General features: G+C 36.4%; 1 protein-coding gene across 2 annotated transcripts; it reads right to left on the bottom strand.

Moving 5' to 3' along the window:
* Nucleotides 1–5,399: 5,399 nt before the first annotated feature.
* LOC122346559 (potassium voltage-gated channel subfamily A member 10) lies at nt 5,400–15,108 on the bottom strand. Of its 2 annotated transcripts, none has more exons than XM_043241274.1 (2): nt 14,200–15,108; nt 5,400–9,650 (listed from the first exon to the last, which is right to left on the bottom strand). In XM_043241274.1, the coding sequence occupies exon 2, from the start codon at nt 9,466–9,468 to the stop codon at nt 7,786–7,788; it is 1,683 nt and encodes a 560-aa protein (XP_043097209.1). In that variant the 5' UTR covers nt 9,469–9,650; nt 14,200–15,108; the 3' UTR covers nt 5,400–7,785. The 2 variants fall into 2 exon arrangements, with proteins under 2 accessions (XP_043097209.1, XP_043097210.1); XM_043241275.1 differs by having other exon boundaries at nt 14,471–15,108.
* Nucleotides 15,109–19,410: the final 4,302 nt, after the last annotated feature.

Raw genomic sequence — 19,410 nt, 5'->3', positions numbered from 1 at the left:
CTCTGGTGTATTTTCTCTATGTGGTCCATTTACACTAAACAGTTTAATAATATGACCACTAGAGGTCATCTGAAGGATGTGTGGGGGCAGACCTTTACTGAAATTATGTAGACAGTTTCCTGGAAGGAAGATTGTTGACTTTTTATCTTGTTTTCGCTGAATGATATCTGCATTGCTGCACACACCTTAAAAGCCTTTCAGTTTTGGAAATACATAATTCAGGGGACAGTCCTTTTATGAATCACATGCGCAGTAATCAGCAAAACAGATCTGGCTTTCAGTGATGTGGAATACACCATGCATATCAGACAACATTGTATAAGGAAGTTCCTCTTTACATATTATTTGGGAAGATTTGATTCTCGAATAATGACTGTGCTGTGCTTTCATCTCTTGATGAAACCTTGACCGTTTGGTATTTAGGACTATTTTCTTTTAAATGTCTCCTGTTAAGCTATTTAAACAAACAGGTTCTAATGTAAATTCTGTTGTCAGCTAGATGTGATGTAATACACTCTTTTTTTGTAATCTATTTGAAGGCACCGCATGAAAACTGTTGTCAGTTTGGCCTTCTAGTGACGAGCGGTGCCCTCAAACTAAATGGAATGTGCAAACAGAAAAGCACATCTATTCTCATTATTCTACACACAGTGCATTTGTGATTTAAAGGTTTCAGTGTTCAGGCAAGGACATGTAGTGACATAAAGAAGATAAAGTATCTCCTTGGTTAACAGTGCACAGCTGGCAGGACGCTCACCTTCCAAACACACATATGTTCTCAGACAGATGATTAATGTTTGCTGCATATTGCTTCTAAAAATACACATGCTTACTAACGCTTTTCTTTAAACTCCTCTGAAATGAAGTAGGTTTTTATAGCGAGACACGCTACTGTGAGAACTGAATGTTTACACCTCGGTGATGTAAACATTAGGCTACTTTTTTCATATGCATTGTCACTGTCAGGTCAACCACAAGAGTGTCGTCATAGTAATAATACAATATTAATTTTATTCTGAACTTCACCCCAGTTATTAGATCATCATATGACCATTTTGAATTATTGAGTGAGACCAAAACATCATGTAAATAATGAATGAAGAGGGTGTAACAAAGCTGGGTAATAGAGAGTTGGAGGGACAGACGTGAAGCAACAGGGGAAATCCCTCATGGGATGAGTAACATTCATTATCTGCTTTACAGTTTTATTGAGCTAAGAGGAAGGGAGAACCAGCACGTTCAGCAAATGAGCACAGGTAGAGGATATTCCCGTAGTCATATTAGCCTACATAATTGCATCTGTATCAAAACAGGGCGTGATCTATCTGCATTTATGTGCCTCACCTGAGGACATTTTCTTTCGCAAGATATCAGGATGAAATGTATAACATAATATGTTATATCATTTTAAAGAAAATAAATAAGTGTATGAAAAAGGCTGTGTTTTGAATGGGTGTGGCTCAACATTGGTTGCCCTGCGCTAATGACGTTCATAAACGCAATGCGCATATGAGATGTACAGTATACTCGTGTATGTCAGAATGACTTTGAGAGTTAAAGTAGAATTTGTGCTAAAACCGACACGTTTGTGGAGTGTCATGACTCATGAGACACTTTCTCTCCAGGACGCCACATTAATCTAAACTTTTGATATGACCTGAGTTTGTGACTGAACTGCAGGTGATGCTAGCAGCCAAGGGCTTTATTAACAAAGCTCTGTAGTCATTTTAATTTAATGTATAGGCTATACATGCAAAAACAGTGGATAATAAGAGATGCAAAATGTCATCAAAATATGTATTGTTATATTAAAAAGACTTGACAAATCTTTGTACAGAAACCTTGCTTTAAGTTTAAGATTGACATCCAATTGCAGTTCAGAAAGTGAATCAAGTGTTTATTTAGTAAGAATTCAGACTGATTCACATAGTTAATGGAGTCCATGAATCATTTCGAACAATTCATTAAATGAACCTTCTCATAGTTTGAGAATTATACTTTACTGGTTTTGCTTGGTATACTTTTATATTGTATTCTTTACTGGGATTATATATACACATCTAAAGTGACTTTAACATGACTTTTATATAAATACATCTATAAGGCTTTATTAACACATTTTTAATACTAATTGTTGTTAGGCTTTAGTTACCATCTGCTTAGACCATTATTTGTGATTACATTTTCTGTAATCAGGTTTTATGATGATGACACTTTTTGTGAGTAAGACATTACTGAAAGTAGCGGTATCTAAGTTAGTATGTTATTTGTATTGTGAAAAATATTGTGATTACTCATATACATTTAATTATCCAGTTGACAGGATGCTCAACCTCAAGTGATTTGGGGACACACTTCCTCTCATCTGATTGTCCCACCGTTTATTGCAAATTAGCTGCAACAGTCCTCCATACTGAAATAAATGTTTTTGTCATTGTTAGATTGTATTACTTCAGAAGAATTATGTATGCTAAGAATTACAGTATTACTGGTTTACACAATTTTGTATGTTGTAAAGTTTTCTGCTGTGCTTTTAAGCCATGCGTCTATGTAAATGCCCTATTTGCATATTTGCATTTGTCTTATATACAGTATAATAGCAGTATATAAATGACATATTATGCATAAATTAGACATTTGTAGATGAAATTTGGTTTCTCATTTTGAAGATCACACACTTAAGGTTGTCTCACTTTTAAATATAATATATAAACACATCACTGTAGACTTATCTTTTACATGTAGAATTGTAAGTATGCATAGATTGAGTATGTGTACCCATAATTCTACATGTCAACCTATGAACCTTTGACTTTGGCATTGCAAAGCACAGCAAAGCACAAAAAAAAACAGAAAATGTGGAGTTGAGAGTTCTAAGCTGTGTTAAATGAAATGAGATTCCCAGTGAAATTGCTGGGAGCTAGTAAGTAACCATAATCCCCAAATTACTAAGCGTCACCTTTCTTTGATTAAACCTGCAATCACCTCAAATATCGTCTGGTCTGCATACTAAAGTTACCGTACTAATCAGGATTGCGTGAAAGTACAAATCGAGCCACGCTCGGGTTATAGGGGTCAGTTTCTTTCACTTTCTGCCTGTTGTAGATGTAATCAGTCTTACCCAGCTTTAACTTGCTAGTAAAGTTTTCCAGCCGCAGAGCTAGAGAGACCTGAACGGTCTAAACAGTGCAAGACTAGAACAAAATGGCTGGTCATTAATTGTTTATAACCACGTCTCTCTCCATACCCTGTTTGACCTTACCATGCACCTGACCAGTTAAGTATATATGAGACCGAGGGTATCTCCAGGGTATTAAGGCCATTGCCGGCTTTGTGTGATTTTTCTTTCCCCAATCTCCTAATTGGTCCTTTCAGGGGTTATCAGCATAGTGTCGGGTTCTAGAGATAAAAGCAGATAAAATTAAGACACATCATTAGGCACCTAGTCTGGACTGTGGAGCAACCAGTGTAACTGCTCAGGAGTTGTTAATATTTATTTGTTTTTGTTTAAAATATATGTTTAAATTATGTAAAATTCAAAGCGTAGCATTTCCAAAAGTTTTTTTCTGCAAAGGATTTGTTCCACAGTTTCGTTTTCTAGTTTGACCATTCGCATAAACTATTTGCTTAAATTAACATGAAAATATATTATCAAACTATTTGATTGCTCTGCCTGGAAACCGTGTGTTCGCATGTACCTAAAAATACACTAAACTATATTTTTATTATGACAAACAAATATTGCGATATCATCCTTCAGTAATGACACCACTCAAATGACAGTCATATAATACCTAGCATTCCTCTTACATAACCACAAAACACTAACAGCATTCTCTTACATACTATATACATAGTTCGGTATTTGGTTACTTTGCTGTCTCACTGCTCAATATTTTAGTGTCTCAACTGGACTCTCACCTCTAGACAAGAGCACTTCTTATGACTGCCTGTCAAATGACTGAAATCAAAATAACCGTACAGGCAAAGAAATTATACCAAAATGCTGATTCAGTGCAATCAAAATAGTGAGGAGGCATCCTTATACTTAATTCATTCCAAATTCGGGTTCTCTTTAAAACCTTTTAAGATGTGCAAATATCTTCTAATCTTCTGTAATTTTTTTTTAAGCTTTAAAGGATCAGTTCACCCAAAAAGGAAAGTAAAACATTTTTCATTGAGTTGAAGTAACCCTTTAGTTATTTTCTTTTTGTCAGAAAATATCCATATTTAAAATGTTATAAACACTTTTTTTTTTCTATGGGTCGATGACGTACTGACGTACGGAATTACAAAATTAGGATTTGTAAAGAGAAATGACAGAGGATTTTAATACAAGCTAAGAAGAGGCTGGTTTTCCTTTGCTAAAGTAGGGAAACTTTGCTTCCTTCGCTCTTGTGAACAAACTTGTGAGACTAGTATATTTCACGGGTGCCTGTGTTTCCTTCGGAACGGCTTGAATGCATGATAGTCGGCGGAAGTGAGAAAAAATGTGTTTGTATCAATGTAAATATGGATATTTGTATTCACCACCCCGGACCCATGTGTGGCATGTTATTATGGATGGATGTGCTTTAATTGACTTCTTTAGGACCAAAAAAACCACCCACTTACTGTCATTCTAAAGCTCGGAAAAGTAAGGATAATGTTTTTTGTTTTTTTTTAATACCCAATTTTTCATTTAATTTTTATAAATATAAAAAGGAACACAGGTACTGAAACGAAAGTATTTGGTATTTATTGAAGATCAAAGCTGATATTTTGGAATAATAATTCCAAAAAAAATTATTATGTTGGCAATTTAGGGCAGTTGATGAAAGTGAGGAAAGACTTGAATGAACAACTTGAAATGGCTGCTGCATCTGCATACTTTACATACACACTATAACAACAAGTCCACAAAGACTGTGAGCTCTGAAACATTAATGCATGCACACATACACAAACAAAATGTCCTTAAAGATTAATGTGCTCTCATTGTGGATCTTGCACTGTTTAGTCTCTGTCCCTGAAAAAACTCCACAGGTCTTGCCAACAAATCATGGTCACTCTCTCACCTGTCTCAGTGACCTGAGATAAACTTTAACCTCTCTAATACTGTATTAAATCCTAATGGACCACACACCATCACTCTCTCAAGTACTAAGAGATTATATAATGATTTATGAATAATAATACTGAAAAACAACAGATATCAGTGCTTTTGGTTGGTGTTCCATAGTTTTTATAGTTGCATCACTCTCTCTCTCTCTCTCTCTCTCTCTCTATATATATATATATATATATATATATATATATATATATATATATATTGTTTTGTGTTGAATCACACGATGAGAATGTATGTGTCCTCGTCAAACACACAAAACTAGAGCCAATAAATTTAATATATATTTAATAAAAGGCACTCAGAATATCATGAATAAAATATAGTGCTTAAACAATCAAAATATATCATACAGCCATAGCATACATTCATGAGATGCTAAATGCCATAATGACTACATAACACTGGCATTATCACCTTTGTCGGTGGGATAATTGTAAAAAAATCAAAATAGAACTCTCAGGATTTTTTGAACAATGACTTTCAATCTTACTATTGACATTACACCATACTATGACATAAAATGCATGCACAAGGGAATATACTTAAGAGTTTTCCATTGACGCAATGGAGGGATAATCTCAATATTATTTTTCTACATCTAGTCAAAGCATTTTTATCAAATTCTTTAATCTCACTGTAATCATGCATCTTTTAAAATTTACAACAGCATGATAAAAAGCATTTAAGATCTATATTGCAGTTATACATCAAGTGTCTGAAAAATGCAATGTTACCTGCTGGCATAAGTTCATTTTCAAGCTTATTGGAAAACCTATTTTAGCTTTCCTGAAAAGTGCTGTATTGCTTTGCTTTAATCAGTGCTGAAATGCTACAATCAAAATTTGCTTTGGAAACATTTGTTCTCTATATTTTTTCTCAACTTTGCTTTTTACAAAAACATGCCAATGTGCAATATTTGTAATGCAAATAAAGCATGAAATATTCATAAAAGGGAATTCCTGCAATAAAGAAACCTTGAGTTATGGAAACAGATTTCTATGGGCATAGTGAAATCACTAAAACAAAATTATGTCATGTGACGAGCATAACGCATCTTACTCTTATTCCAAAGAGACATTGGAAAGACAATGATATCTGATAAGTGAAATAAAACACATCATCTATTACAAACATGGGCAAAGACAGACATCTGTGCACGTTTTGCGTGATAAAAACTTGTAATGTGTAATTCCTTTTATATGATTAGGAATGTTACTAATATGCTTGTAAGATAATGATTCTTCCTGCTCTGTTTATAAGATAAATCCACGAGAAATGTCCTGATGTTGCAAACATGTACAAGTAAGTCGTTAGGCTGGATTAGATGATATATTTGCTGCAGTCTTTTCTGTCTTTTGCTGTGGCTGATCATTAATTGGTTTCACTGTACAGTACATGCACTACAGTACAGATCATGCTCTCTGCCTTCATTGGCTTTTCAAGTCAGAATAAATTAGTGTGATGCATGGAAATCTGCTTCTAAATAACACTTATTACTTCCACCAACTGAACCAGTCCCAATTAAAGCTTTTTTTATATGTGCTCCATTTGACCGACAAATATTTTTTTAAGTGGCTAACTCGTATAAATCCATGCTTAAATTCTTGTGCGTTTTCCAGCCATACATATCCATGTGCATAACGAGTAAGGCTGATAGTAGGCCAATGAAGCCTGTAGGTAAAGAAGTAAGTGCTTTGTATCCTACTAGCTATCATCAAAGCTTTTTATATACATTCGGTCAAACAAGAGACAAGATATGATGTAAAACTAATTGAAGGAAATTGCCAAGCAAAGGTGTGTACCAAAACTCAGCACAGAAAGACAAATAAAAACAATTTAAATCTCACCCTAAAGATAGAGGTCTGGTGTCTCATTCTGTGTGTATGTTTGACAAGAATAGAAACTCCAGATAAAAATGTGGGGCGAGCAGCAAGCAGATGCTGCCACAGCACGGCGGGTCATCCAAATATAACATACTTGCATGCGTAGGATACTGTATTTAAATTCCAAACAGTCCTGATTATGTTTGACAACTACCAGGGCTGTTAGAGGAGACATTCAGTGACATTGAAAGATGGATAACAGTTTGGCATAAGCTTTTTCTCTCACAAGCAGCAGGGACAAAAGGTGATGTCAGTGCAAAACTCTAAAGGAACGACAACATCAGCAAAAGGTGGTGCTGGGTGGATGCTCAGAGTGCAGATTCATGATTCCTCGGCATTAATTTGAGGGACTCGGCAACACAGGCACTTAATCGCGATTAATTAAATGCTTGTTTTGACCTCAGTCAAACGCAGCCGTTTGCCTCGCAAATGATGACATGAGTGCTTTTTTTGTCTTCCGAGTTTCATATTCCTTTTCAGTTCAGTTTGTATTACAATAAAGCCTTAAAGGGATGTTCCTTACAATATTTTTTGCTTCCTTATAGTAGATAGTGCTTCTGAGGTTTTATAGTCATCCATCAAAGGTGTTTTTAGCAGCCTTTGGCTAAAACAGCGTCCTGTTTGAGGTCTCCCTTTGAAACAGCACATTCTGCAAAGGTACTGTTGGTATATGCATAGCATTAGGTACATATGTAGAACTCTTAATTAAGCAGTTGTCAAACCATAAAACAGAGTTTCTAAGTGCATTGTTGTACAGTCATTATTGCTAATCGTGCGAAATATACCAATTCTTTATGGAATGCCATTTTTCCCTGTCTGCCAATTCCCATTGCTCTTGTCCAGCGAGTAATTGCTTTCATACTTCTCTTCAGAACTGCTTTTCTGATTTGCAGCAGCCTCAGCAGCAGCGTCAATCATCTGTTTCTCCGCTTGCTCTGTTTCACGATGGTAGAAGTAATTGAAGTTGGAGACGATGACAGGAACGGGAAGTGCAATGGTCAGCACGCCAGCGATGGCACAGAGGATCCCAACCATCTTTCCCCCTAAAGTGATAGGGCACATGTCGCCGTAGCCGACCGTCGTCATTGTGACCACAGCCCACCAGAATCCTTCCGGGATGCTCACGAACTGAGTATCGGGTTCGTCAACCTCAGCAAAGTAAATGGCACTGGAGAAGAGGATGACGCCTATGAAGAGGAAGAAAATAAGCAAGCCCAGCTCCCTCATGCTGGCCTTCAGGGTTTGGCCTAGAATCTGGAGGCCCTTGGAATGGCGGGACAGCTTGAAAATCCTGAAGACACGCACTAATCGGATGACACGTAACGTGGCCAATGACATGTTCTGGTTGGCGGCAGGGTCTTTATCGTGGGCGGCCATCAGTTCTGTTATGACAGTTATGAAATAGGGCATAATGGACACAATGTCAATGACATTCATGATATTGCTGAAAAACTCGCTCTTGCTTGGGCACACTACGAAACGTACTCCAAGCTCAAAACAGAACCAAATGATGCAGATGGTCTCCACCACAAAGAAAGGGTCAGTAAAAGCAGAAAGCATGGCCTTTGGATGAGGAGTAGGGGACAGAAGCGTGCCATTGGCGTCACGGGTTAAGTTGACAAACGCAGGCATAAATTCACGCTCATCCCGGAATTCCGGGAGTGTCTCCAGGCAGAAGATACAAATAGATATAGTGATGACAAAAACAGACACTAAGGCCACTGACCTGGCAGCACTGGAGCTCTCTGGGTACTCGAAGAGCAGCCAAAATTGACGGTGAAGCTCACTGGTTGGGAGTTGAGGCTCAGGGTCTTTGATGAAACCTTCATCCTCCTTGAACTGTTCCATGACCTCATGCCCCAGTCGGTAGAACACTATCTCATCCGCAAACACATCCAATGGCACGTTTGCTGGCCTCCGAATCTTACCTCCGGACTGATAGAAATACAAGATTCCATCGAAGCTGGGGCGGTTGCGATCAAAGAAATACTCGTTCCTCATGGGGTCAAAGTAGTCAATCCTTCTCATGGGGTCTCCCAGCAAGGTATCTGGGAACTGATTCAAAGTTTTAAGGGTTGTCTCGTACATCATCCCTGAGACATTGATAACCACTTTTTGTTCACCCTCCTCAAATTTCTCCTTTTCCGCAAAGTAGTCCTCACAGCAATCTTTGGCTACTTTTCCTAGAAGAGCCTCATTGGGACTGCCCTCGCTGCTCATCAGAACCTTCCAGTTGGAGATCAGGCTGTTGCAGCTTGATGTTCCTTTCTTGCTCAGTGTTGGTGGAGAGGCCGGTGAGTGCCTCAGCTGTCTTCCTCTCTGAGGTGAATGTGTTGGTGAGTTTATGCCACGGGTCCCCTGGTTCGGTTCCGGGGCATCTGAGGTGGGTGAGGTCGGATATCCTGAGTCACTCGGGTCTCCCAGGTTGATTCCGATGTCGTCCAGGTTCTCAAAGTTGACCAGAGGAACCTCCATGGCCTCCCTCCCCTCCCTGGGGCTGTGCTCAGGCTCCTAACCCAGGATGAAATGACAGACGGGCAACCAAAAGCACAGGCCAGCCAGCAGGCCCACTCTGCACCACAGAGTGCGAAGAGATCAGAGAAGATTCAGGCTGGTTCTGTAGCACAGAGCCCAATCCCAAGATACTGTCACCTGATCTGCAGATAAAAACAAAGGGAACAAAACAGTTGTGTTACTGCATGGAAGGTAAGGTTGCACCTTAGGCAATTAAAGCAATCTAAAGTAATACAAACGCTACCACAAGACAATGAAAAAGGAACAAACAGATTTTATTTTTAAGCTCAATTGTTTTACTCAAAGAACAAAATGTAGGCTAACATGATGCCCACAATTGCAGCCCATTCAAAATTAAGCAAAATTAAAAGTGTCATTACTTATTTACCCTTTGCTGTTTCAAACATGTATGACCTCTTTTTTAAGGCTTTTAAACTACTGTTAAGATATAATATAATATGTGTTATATGCCAAGTCATTTGATGCTGTATGACAGCTTTGTATAAAGAACAAACTGACATGTAACAGTGAATCTAAAACAAATCTTTTAACAAATCCTTCAAACCTGTCTTGCTAGCTAAATCAGCCAATTCATCGTTTTCAATGAATAATTTTTGATCATTATTAAGTTATACAAGCTTGGTATGGTCAATATTCTGTAAGGATATATATTACAACTAACAGATTGCATTTAGTCTCTCCTTGAAAACTCCTTGAATATGCCTAAACAAACATAAATAATGCATTCAAACGGAACATGTTTTCCTGTCCTCTCTATTTACTGCCAAGCGTGCTTGAGCGCTGAGAGCTGCACTTTATCATCATTTCTCCCTTATGGCCTCTTGTAGCGACACACACACATTTTTATTCACATTGTCTGTATTGTAGTACAAGCATTTACATCAATAAAGCTGTACTCACACTGTTGCATTGCATATGGAATTAATAATGCTTAACAGAAGGTGCAGAAGTCAGGAAGTATTAGATGAAATCCTCCGGAACCCAGCACTTAATGTTTCATGTGTAATATAAGTTGAACTCATATTCACAGCATCCGTTACAAACAATACCCAAAGACAGTAATTTTGTACTCATATTCAGTTTTTACAAACAAACCAAAAATTCTTTGTTTACTTGCTATTATTAATGTTATTATTTAACAAAAGTCACAGATTTGAATCGTTTCCGAAATCTAGTACTTGAGCTGGTTCAGTCATTCTTTTATCTGTGGGACTATGCCTTACCAGGTAGATTAAAGTCTAGTAATCTGTTACGGTTGTAATTCCTTTAGGTGGCGTTTCAGATAAGCAACACATTGTCACATCACTTCCTGTTCTTTTATTCGTGCACACATGGAGCAAATGCTACTCTGAGCTTTACATAGACTTACACAAAACATGTTTTGGGTTTTTAATTTGCAAATAATGTTAGTAAGTAATTGCACTAATCATGTGCTATACTTATTTAAAAATGATCCTATTGCAATGCTCCATTAATTTCCATTTTAATTACAGTTGCATTGTTCTCTCCTGCACAGAGTAGCTATCGACTGTTGCAGCAAAATAGTTCATTAGGCATGTCTGTGCAAACGGTAGGTGTTGTTGTTTTTTTGTGTTAATGATTATCATTTATATTTAATATTTGTTACAGTTTAATTTATGTACTATAAATGTACTATGCCTACGTTTTTTAAACAAATTGGAAAAGAGTCATTTTTTTTGCAACAGTGCGCAGCACAATATTATAGTATTATTACAGGTATTTTGTATTTGTTTGTACAATCTGATAGATACTTGTTTGTTTCTGTATTAATCAACACCATCTGTGAAAGTTTAAGATTGAATATTGTCTTAATATACACATTTAGCGCACTTTATTACAAATCCATCTAAAGCAGCTTCTGGATTCCAGTGCTGTTTCCCTCTGGGTCAAAGGTGCAGGTCAAAGGTCCAGTGCAGGTCTCTTATCTACAGCGTTCTATTTTCCAGAGAGTTTAATGGAGACAGGTAACCATAACCTGAACAGAGCATTTAAACAGCTACCCCTCGTACCACTTGACACCATAGAACCCACAGCCGCCAAAGAGAAAAGCTTCTGGCTCCATGACAGCTTGTGTGGCTGCACTGGAAGGTAACGCACACCTCTCACCTTCGCTCCGCGTTATATTCCATTGACCCTATTAGTATACAGCAGGGCCTATCTTTTCCATTGTCAGAGGAGTATTGTTGGATGGGTGGGTTACACGGGCATTCTGTTTCATGTGGCCACATTTTTTACAGCATTGGCGAGATGTCTTTGTTTATATGGTAATTGCTGGCGTTTAGTTAAGGAAAAGTTGACCAATACCCAAGGAAGAATAACTGCATCATAATGTTTACATTTTTATATGCTGTACTGGCCATATATGCTATGATTCTGTACAATGTCTGCATAACATAAAGGGACAATTAGTTTTACCCCCCAAAAAAGATGAATCCTTACATTGTTCCACACCTGTTTGCATTTCTTCCTTCTGTGTAATACAATGAAGATAATTAGATTTATTTTAATGCTGTTTAACGCCCAACTTTCTCCTAAATATATTCTATTTTTAAAAAAAAAGTGTTTTGGTCAACTTTGAGGAGAATCAGATAATCTTAGTTTCTATTTGTGTGAACTATCCCTCTACATATATTCTATTTAAAATGATATAGTGATTTAAATTTTTTTTTTTTGCATCCCTTTTTAAAGTATACTCTTCTCAGTAAGACTTGTGTTACACAATTGTAATTTTTTGCACTGCCTTTGTTAACTGTATCCCATGAACTCTGCACCTTTTGTTTATTTATTATTTATTGAACTTCTTTATATTTATTTATTTCCTACATTATTCAACTGTAACTGCAACGACCTTGTGAAAGGAAAGGAAACTAACCTCATTATGCCTGTTCAATGACAGTAAGAAGCTTGACTTATCTGATATATAAGTATTAACTATATGCCCTACCCCTAAAAAAACATGGTTTGAAAGTGAAAATAGTTTCTACTTTTTTTTTTTTCTGTGTGTTATTAACACAACTGCAGGTTTTACAGATCCACATAGGGTACAGCTATGTAGCGAGGGCAGGATGGACAAAGGTTACAAGTGACAGAAGCTTCCGTCCTTATCCTGCAGTGCTTCGTCTGGGGAAAATGCTGAAGATGTGAAAATGCACCACGGACAGAGATGACATCTATATCCTTCAGCTGTGTGTGTGTGTGTGTGCTCGCGTGTGTCTAGAAGATCGATCACCAACGTGTGGGAAAGTTTCCCTGCGTGCATCACAGGTACAAAGCCATTGTTGTACCACTGTATCAAGCACCTCAGGGGACGGACACTACCATGTGGACGTGTAAAAGCACATTATATAAGTTTTGTACTGTATATGGTAGATTGTGTGCGTAATTCTGTGAAAATGCGGTTTCGTATATCTGAATCAGCACAAAATTTCTCTGGCTTGAATCACAGAAATATTATTAGACAAAGCACAGAAAGTCTATACATTTTCAATTTAAAGTGACAGTTGAAACACAAAAAACTCATGGTTTTCTTTCTTCTGTGGAAAACAAAAAAAATATTTTGAGAAATGTGTTTCTTTTTTGCCCATAGAATAGAAGTCAATGGTCACAAAGAGATTCCTCAAAATATCCTTTATGTTCCACGTAAGAAGAGTCATGCAAAGACATGAAGGTGAATAAATAATGACAGAATCTTCATTTAATTGAAAATGTATATATATATATATATATATATATATATATATATATATATATATATATATATATATATTACATACACACATTACATACAGTGTAAAGTCTGTGCTACTATGAATCAGGTAATATATATCTGATAAAGGTTCACTATCCCTTTAAAATATTTGAAGAAATTTAAATTGAGAATATAGCGATTACAATGACTCATAATTCGAAGGTGTACTAACATAGATATTTAAAATTTAACAACTGCTCACTTAGTATACTAGTCACAAATTCTATTCTATTCTATTCTATTCTATTCTATTCTATTCTATTCTATTCTATTCTATTCTATTCCGAAAGTCAATATCATATCATGACAGAATTTGTGTTCTAGGGTAATTATCTCTCTAAATTGAAAATGAACTTCTGTGCTACTATGAATCACATAATATATATCTGATAAAGAGTCACTATCCCTTTAAAATATTTGAAGAAATATTGAGAATGTAGTGATTATAATGAATCACATAATTCCAAGATGTACTAACACGGATATTTAAAATTGAACCAATGCCCACAATACATATACTAGTCCTAATTCTATTATATTCCAAAAATTAATATAATATCAAACAATTGCTAATATCAACAATTACATATCAACTATTACTAATGTTTATCTCACTCCCCAGTTCTTAACGCTAAATACAGCTAGAACTAAATACAGTCTTTCAGAACAATGCGGCTTGCCGGAGAGCAGAAATACCAGCATCTTACTTTGTCTTTCTAAACTTCTGTAACAGCTCCATTCACGTCCAGTACATTCATTTAGATCCAAATTTGATCCAAAGTCTTACTTTGATCCAAAGTCGCACTTCTATCCTTTTTAAGCCGGCGTCCAAAAAACCGAATTCACATGCTTAAGCCCAGCGACAAAACCAAACATGAACAAACGCTCAATGAAATACCCACCAGGGAAAACCTCTGGAGCAGGACGCTTTTTCTGTGAGCGTTGTGATCCAGGAACACTGGGGCTCCTCTTCTCGCCTCTGTCCCTCTCTAGCCTTGCTTCTCTTCTCAGCCTGCATTACAATCAGATTTCTGCACACCCTTGTGTTCTGTTTAAGCTCTCTCTCTTTCAGTAATCTTATGCCTCCTGAGTAACTTGAGACCCACGGCTGCCATCAGGGAGACGCACGCTCTCTCACACACACACACACACACTCACACACACACACCTTACCTTTCGCATCTGGCTTGGCTTTTTAAACCTTAGACCGGGTTCTCCTTTCTGTGTGCGTCTCTGTGGCTTTCTGTCCGTCTCTACTCAGGTGCTGAAGTGTTGGGGTGTAAGAAGAGGACCCCACGGCACCGGAGCCGGCAAGAGCTCTGCGGGGCAAACAGCGCTGAGTAAAGGACGGCAGGACCTGAGCTCCTGCCGAGTAAGCAAACAGAGCAACATCTCCAGGGCGCGTGAGCACACACACATACACACACTCGGAGACTTACAATTACTCTCACTCACACTCGCAAGTTACATAGGCATATGCAGTTACACAGACACTGAATCTATATTTGGAGTAGCATACTATTTATACTGTTGTAATTAATGTATAGTGTGCTAGCATGCATAGAATACTTGGAAGAAAAACACAAAATGTTACAATTTTCAACTTAGAAAAGTGCTATTGAACAGTACTCATTGTTGAACTTGAACAAGTTACTGAGCAAAATTCATACTTTAGATGATATTTGTAGAGATATCAAGTAGGATTATACCATATATGTAACTCATTGTGGTAGAATATTGTATTCTTCAATGTAATGTACTTTTAAAATTTCTTTCATATCTCTAAAATGTTTTTGAAAGTAGTTTTTATGCTTGCCACGACTGCATTAATTTGATTAAAAATTAAAATTGTAAAATATTATACTCATTTTAATATAATTTTAAAATATCTCTTTTCTATCTTATTATATTTTAAAATGTAATGTATTCCTGTGATGCAAAGATGAGTTTTTTCTGCTCAAGAAAGATTCTTTATTTTAGTCAAAAAAACAATTCTGCTGCTTAATATTTTAGTTTTATTTTAGGATTCTTTAATAAATAGAAAGTTTAAAAGAGCATTTAATTGATACAAAAATCTTTTGTTAAATTATAAATGTATTTACTGTCACTTTTAATCAATTTAATGCATCCTTACTAAATAAAAACATACATTTCTTAAAGTAAGTCTTATTGTCCCCACATTTTTAAACAGTAAGGTATGTGAACTAGTTTTCTAGACCAGAATTATTTAACTAAATTTACAGTGAGAAAACCACAATACATTTTTTCATCAGGATTCTTTGATAAATATATAACATAAAACAGCAGGTGAATTGAGTATTAATTTCTTACATTTTTAATGACCCCAGAATTTTGAATGATAATGTATAATTAGATTAAAAAGGCAAAAAAAATATCCAAAGCCACTTACTAAATTGAACATAGATGTATAGGGTCATGTGACACCACTGTTTTACACAATTAATGTGGAATAAAGTATTTTTTTACTTATAATAAGTAGCATACAGTATATAGTGTTCTGTAAGTAGTAAGCTATATTCTTTGCTGAACACCACCACACTTTTTGTATAATGCACAAAATCACGTATGTTCCAGCCTGTTTCCATCATATCAGCTCATGGGACCTGATTTGGCATCAATGTCAAACACATAAGCACACACACTTTAACTTGTATAGAAACGCACACAAATCACATCACATTCATCTCGGGCTCCTTCCTCCCCCATCAGCTCAAGGGACCTGACTCGGCACCCAGTATCGCTGTCAAACACACACACACACGCTCTCGCACACATACGCACACAAACATCTGCAGCAGTGCTCAGCAGTGATTCAGCTACACGGCACAGTCCAGAACTTTAAACTGCTTATACAGGAGATCCAGTGCAATTCTGTTTAGGGTCCAGAGGCAGAAGTGAAAGGGGCCATTCATCAAGTCTTCTTTTAGCCTCTTGCTGATGTCTGGCAACTGCAAATGAGACATACAAAAAGGTAAGAATGTATCTAAGTGCTGCAGGACACTGATTTGGTTCCAGACAATCTGTGTGTCTCTATAAATGTTCAGCAGGGCCTGAGTAAGGGTTTTGAGTAGGTCGCAAAAGTGCTGAATGATCCACTGTGGAACTCAAACAAAAGGTTAGGAGAAGTTGAATGTCACCCAATTATTGATTGACGGAGGGCCCACTAGACGTTGGTGGCCTAAGTGATCACTGTATCAGTTGATTGGATATGTGCTAACCCATCATACTTTGAACAACATGAATTCATGTCATGCTTTAGTTTCAGGGACGAGACATCCACGGATCGTTTATGGGCCGCCTAATGCATGCTGCTCACAACAACGGCTTGCTTTTCACACTGTGTGAGAGTTCCTGCACAGGTTTTTAACATGTCATCTTATGTTCACAAAGGTACGTAACAGCCTTTAAGCTAATTGGGAATATTCTCTGAACTAATGTTCTAAGGTTCTCTCAAAGTTCTGAACAAATGTTCTTACAGTAACGTTAAGAGAATGTTTGTTCAATATTCCATGGTACTTTAGAATGTTCTCAAAATGATAGCAACATTATTTATACATCATTCATGATGCGTTTTTTTTTCTTGAAACAGTTTAGTTAGACCTTCATTTTGTTAAACAATTCCATAGTTTTTTAATCCATTCAGCCGATTCTGGCAATAGCACTTTTAGCATAGCTTAGCATACATCATTGAATCCAATTAGACCAGTAGCATCATTGCATTCAAAAATCACCAAAGAGTTTTGTGATGTAACTGTGCCGTGCTATAGCAGCAAACTTACTTAATTATTATAGTTTCTAGTCATATCAGCCTAGAAAATCGTATCAGCTTTGAAACTCTTTGGTGGTTTTTTTTTAACACGATGCTACTGGTCTAATTGGATTCAATCAATCAATTCAAATGGTCTATGCTAAGCTATGCTAAAAGTGCTATTGCCAGACCCGGAGATCAACTGAATGGATGCAAAAACGGTAAAACTCAACTTATTAACCCTGGGGGAATTGGAGAATGAGCCAAATTTCGTCAAAAAAAGTGGAAATAGGCAACATTAATGGGATTTAAGTTAATAATTTTCTTTAGCAGAGAATTTAAATATTATGTTTTAAAAATGTATAATTTAAATAAACACCGTTCTTATTAACTTTATTAAAAAGATCGCAGTTTCCACAAAAATATTTATTTAAATTATAATAATATTTTAAAATGTTCATATTTTTGTTAAAAGTAGCCTTGGTGATTTTAAGAGGCTTCAATCAAACAGTCCTGCTGACCCCAAACAGTAGTGTGTTGTTTTGCATATCTCCAGCTGATACAGCAAACACTTTTGGAAGTGGCATCTTTAAAAGAGTTTTATTTGGGGCACTTATAGTCTAAAATAAATAGGATCCAGCACATTTCAGCTTTGTTTTCAAAGTAATATAAGTAAGTTTCACGTGGCAACATTCTCCTCTTCATCTTATTTTGTGTCTTTTGTTAGTTTGGTTGAGTTGTTCAGTGCATGTTTTGTGACATGATTTTTGCTTTTTTAGCACATGGGCAATTCAAAATGTTAAAATTAAAATCCATTCTCCTGCACTGATGACAAATTGTTTAAAGTGTTAGTTTTAGTCTGGGGGGTTTTGGACCAACGTAAGCAAAACTATGTTCCTCAGATATTGGGGAAACATACCAGTCAATATTATTAAGAAAATGTCCTATTTGTTGCCCACTGCATTTGATAGACCACCCAGGCCTGTGTACGCAAAGCACTATAGAGAGCTGATCCGCCTGCCGGCTCGCATTTTGTTACATAACAGCAGAATTGATTCAGTGGTCTTGTACTATGTGCATATGGCCCATTCACCGTAAAGCTGAGGTTTCCAATTCTTGTTGTCGTTCTCAAAAATATGTGCTTTAAAACAACACATGACTTTTGTTTGCTGCACAATAACCACACCTGGGAAAAACAGTCATGAATCACATTTTGTCTAAGCTGATTCAAACACGGTTGGCAGTTTTTATGTCAACTAAAGTAGCTACTGAGAATTCATTTGAGCTTGTCTACGCATATGGTAATGGCATATAGAGGACTGTGAGGGGCAATTAGTGCAGTGTCATATTCCATATAAGAGCAGAATCTCTCATTCTACATCCCAAGTTTCCTGCACCGGAAGGCTGACTGTAATTCATTCTTGACGTCCTTGCCAACTTAAGCAGAACTGGTGCCAGCAGATGAGGGTTCGCCAGATTAACAGAATGAACTGCGAGCCATGAATTTGAGACGGGAGACAGAAAGAGATAAAAACGAGAAAGAGTGTGACCGTAAATCTACTGCAATCTTGTCAGACAAAAACAGTCAATGGGGAAACTCCCACCATCAAATGTGAGTGTTTTTGATGACAATCATAATGGAAAAGGTGGTGGACTGACATTGTGGGAGTGTTAATATGTTTTCCTGTCTTGAGATATATAAAAGGCTTTTAATGATAATTATACTTAATATTATAATTATTATAGATATATAATATGAATCTATGAATCTGAAACTATTATATAGTGTGTGTGTGTATGTATATATATATATATATATATATATATATATATATATATGTGTGTGTGTGTATATATATGGTACATTATTGTGAAAAAACTTTAAAAAGAATTGGTAGTTTATATAAATGTCATTAAAATATTCATATATATATATATATATATATATATATATATATATATATATATATATATATATATAAATCAAATCAAAGGCATTTGAATGTTTTATTTATTTTTAATTCAATTTAGGCCTTACGTCCATTTAAAATTGTTACATTTTATTTTTTGCATTAATTTTTTTCTACTTATTTTTCATTTAATTTAATTTAATTTATTTATTAAAGTGTTCTGACGCAGACACCCCTTTTTCCTTTTTAATTGCCTTAAGTAACGAGGAGCCGGCTACAGTTGCTCCGTTTGCATTGCTGCATCACACCCATTAAAGGATTGAGCAGCAGGTTCTCGATGAGGCCAGAAAAGATCCACTCTCCCAGAGGGATCGAGCCTATAAAGGGTTCTGGATGTAGTCCAGAGCATCACTCAGACAGTATAAATTAGCAAA

This window comes from Puntigrus tetrazona, chromosome 6, assembly GCF_018831695.1.
Source record: "Puntigrus tetrazona isolate hp1 chromosome 6, ASM1883169v1, whole genome shotgun sequence".
Lineage (NCBI taxonomy): Eukaryota > Metazoa > Chordata > Actinopteri > Cypriniformes > Cyprinidae > Puntigrus > Puntigrus tetrazona.
This window is presented reverse-complemented; position numbering and strand designations above follow the sequence as displayed.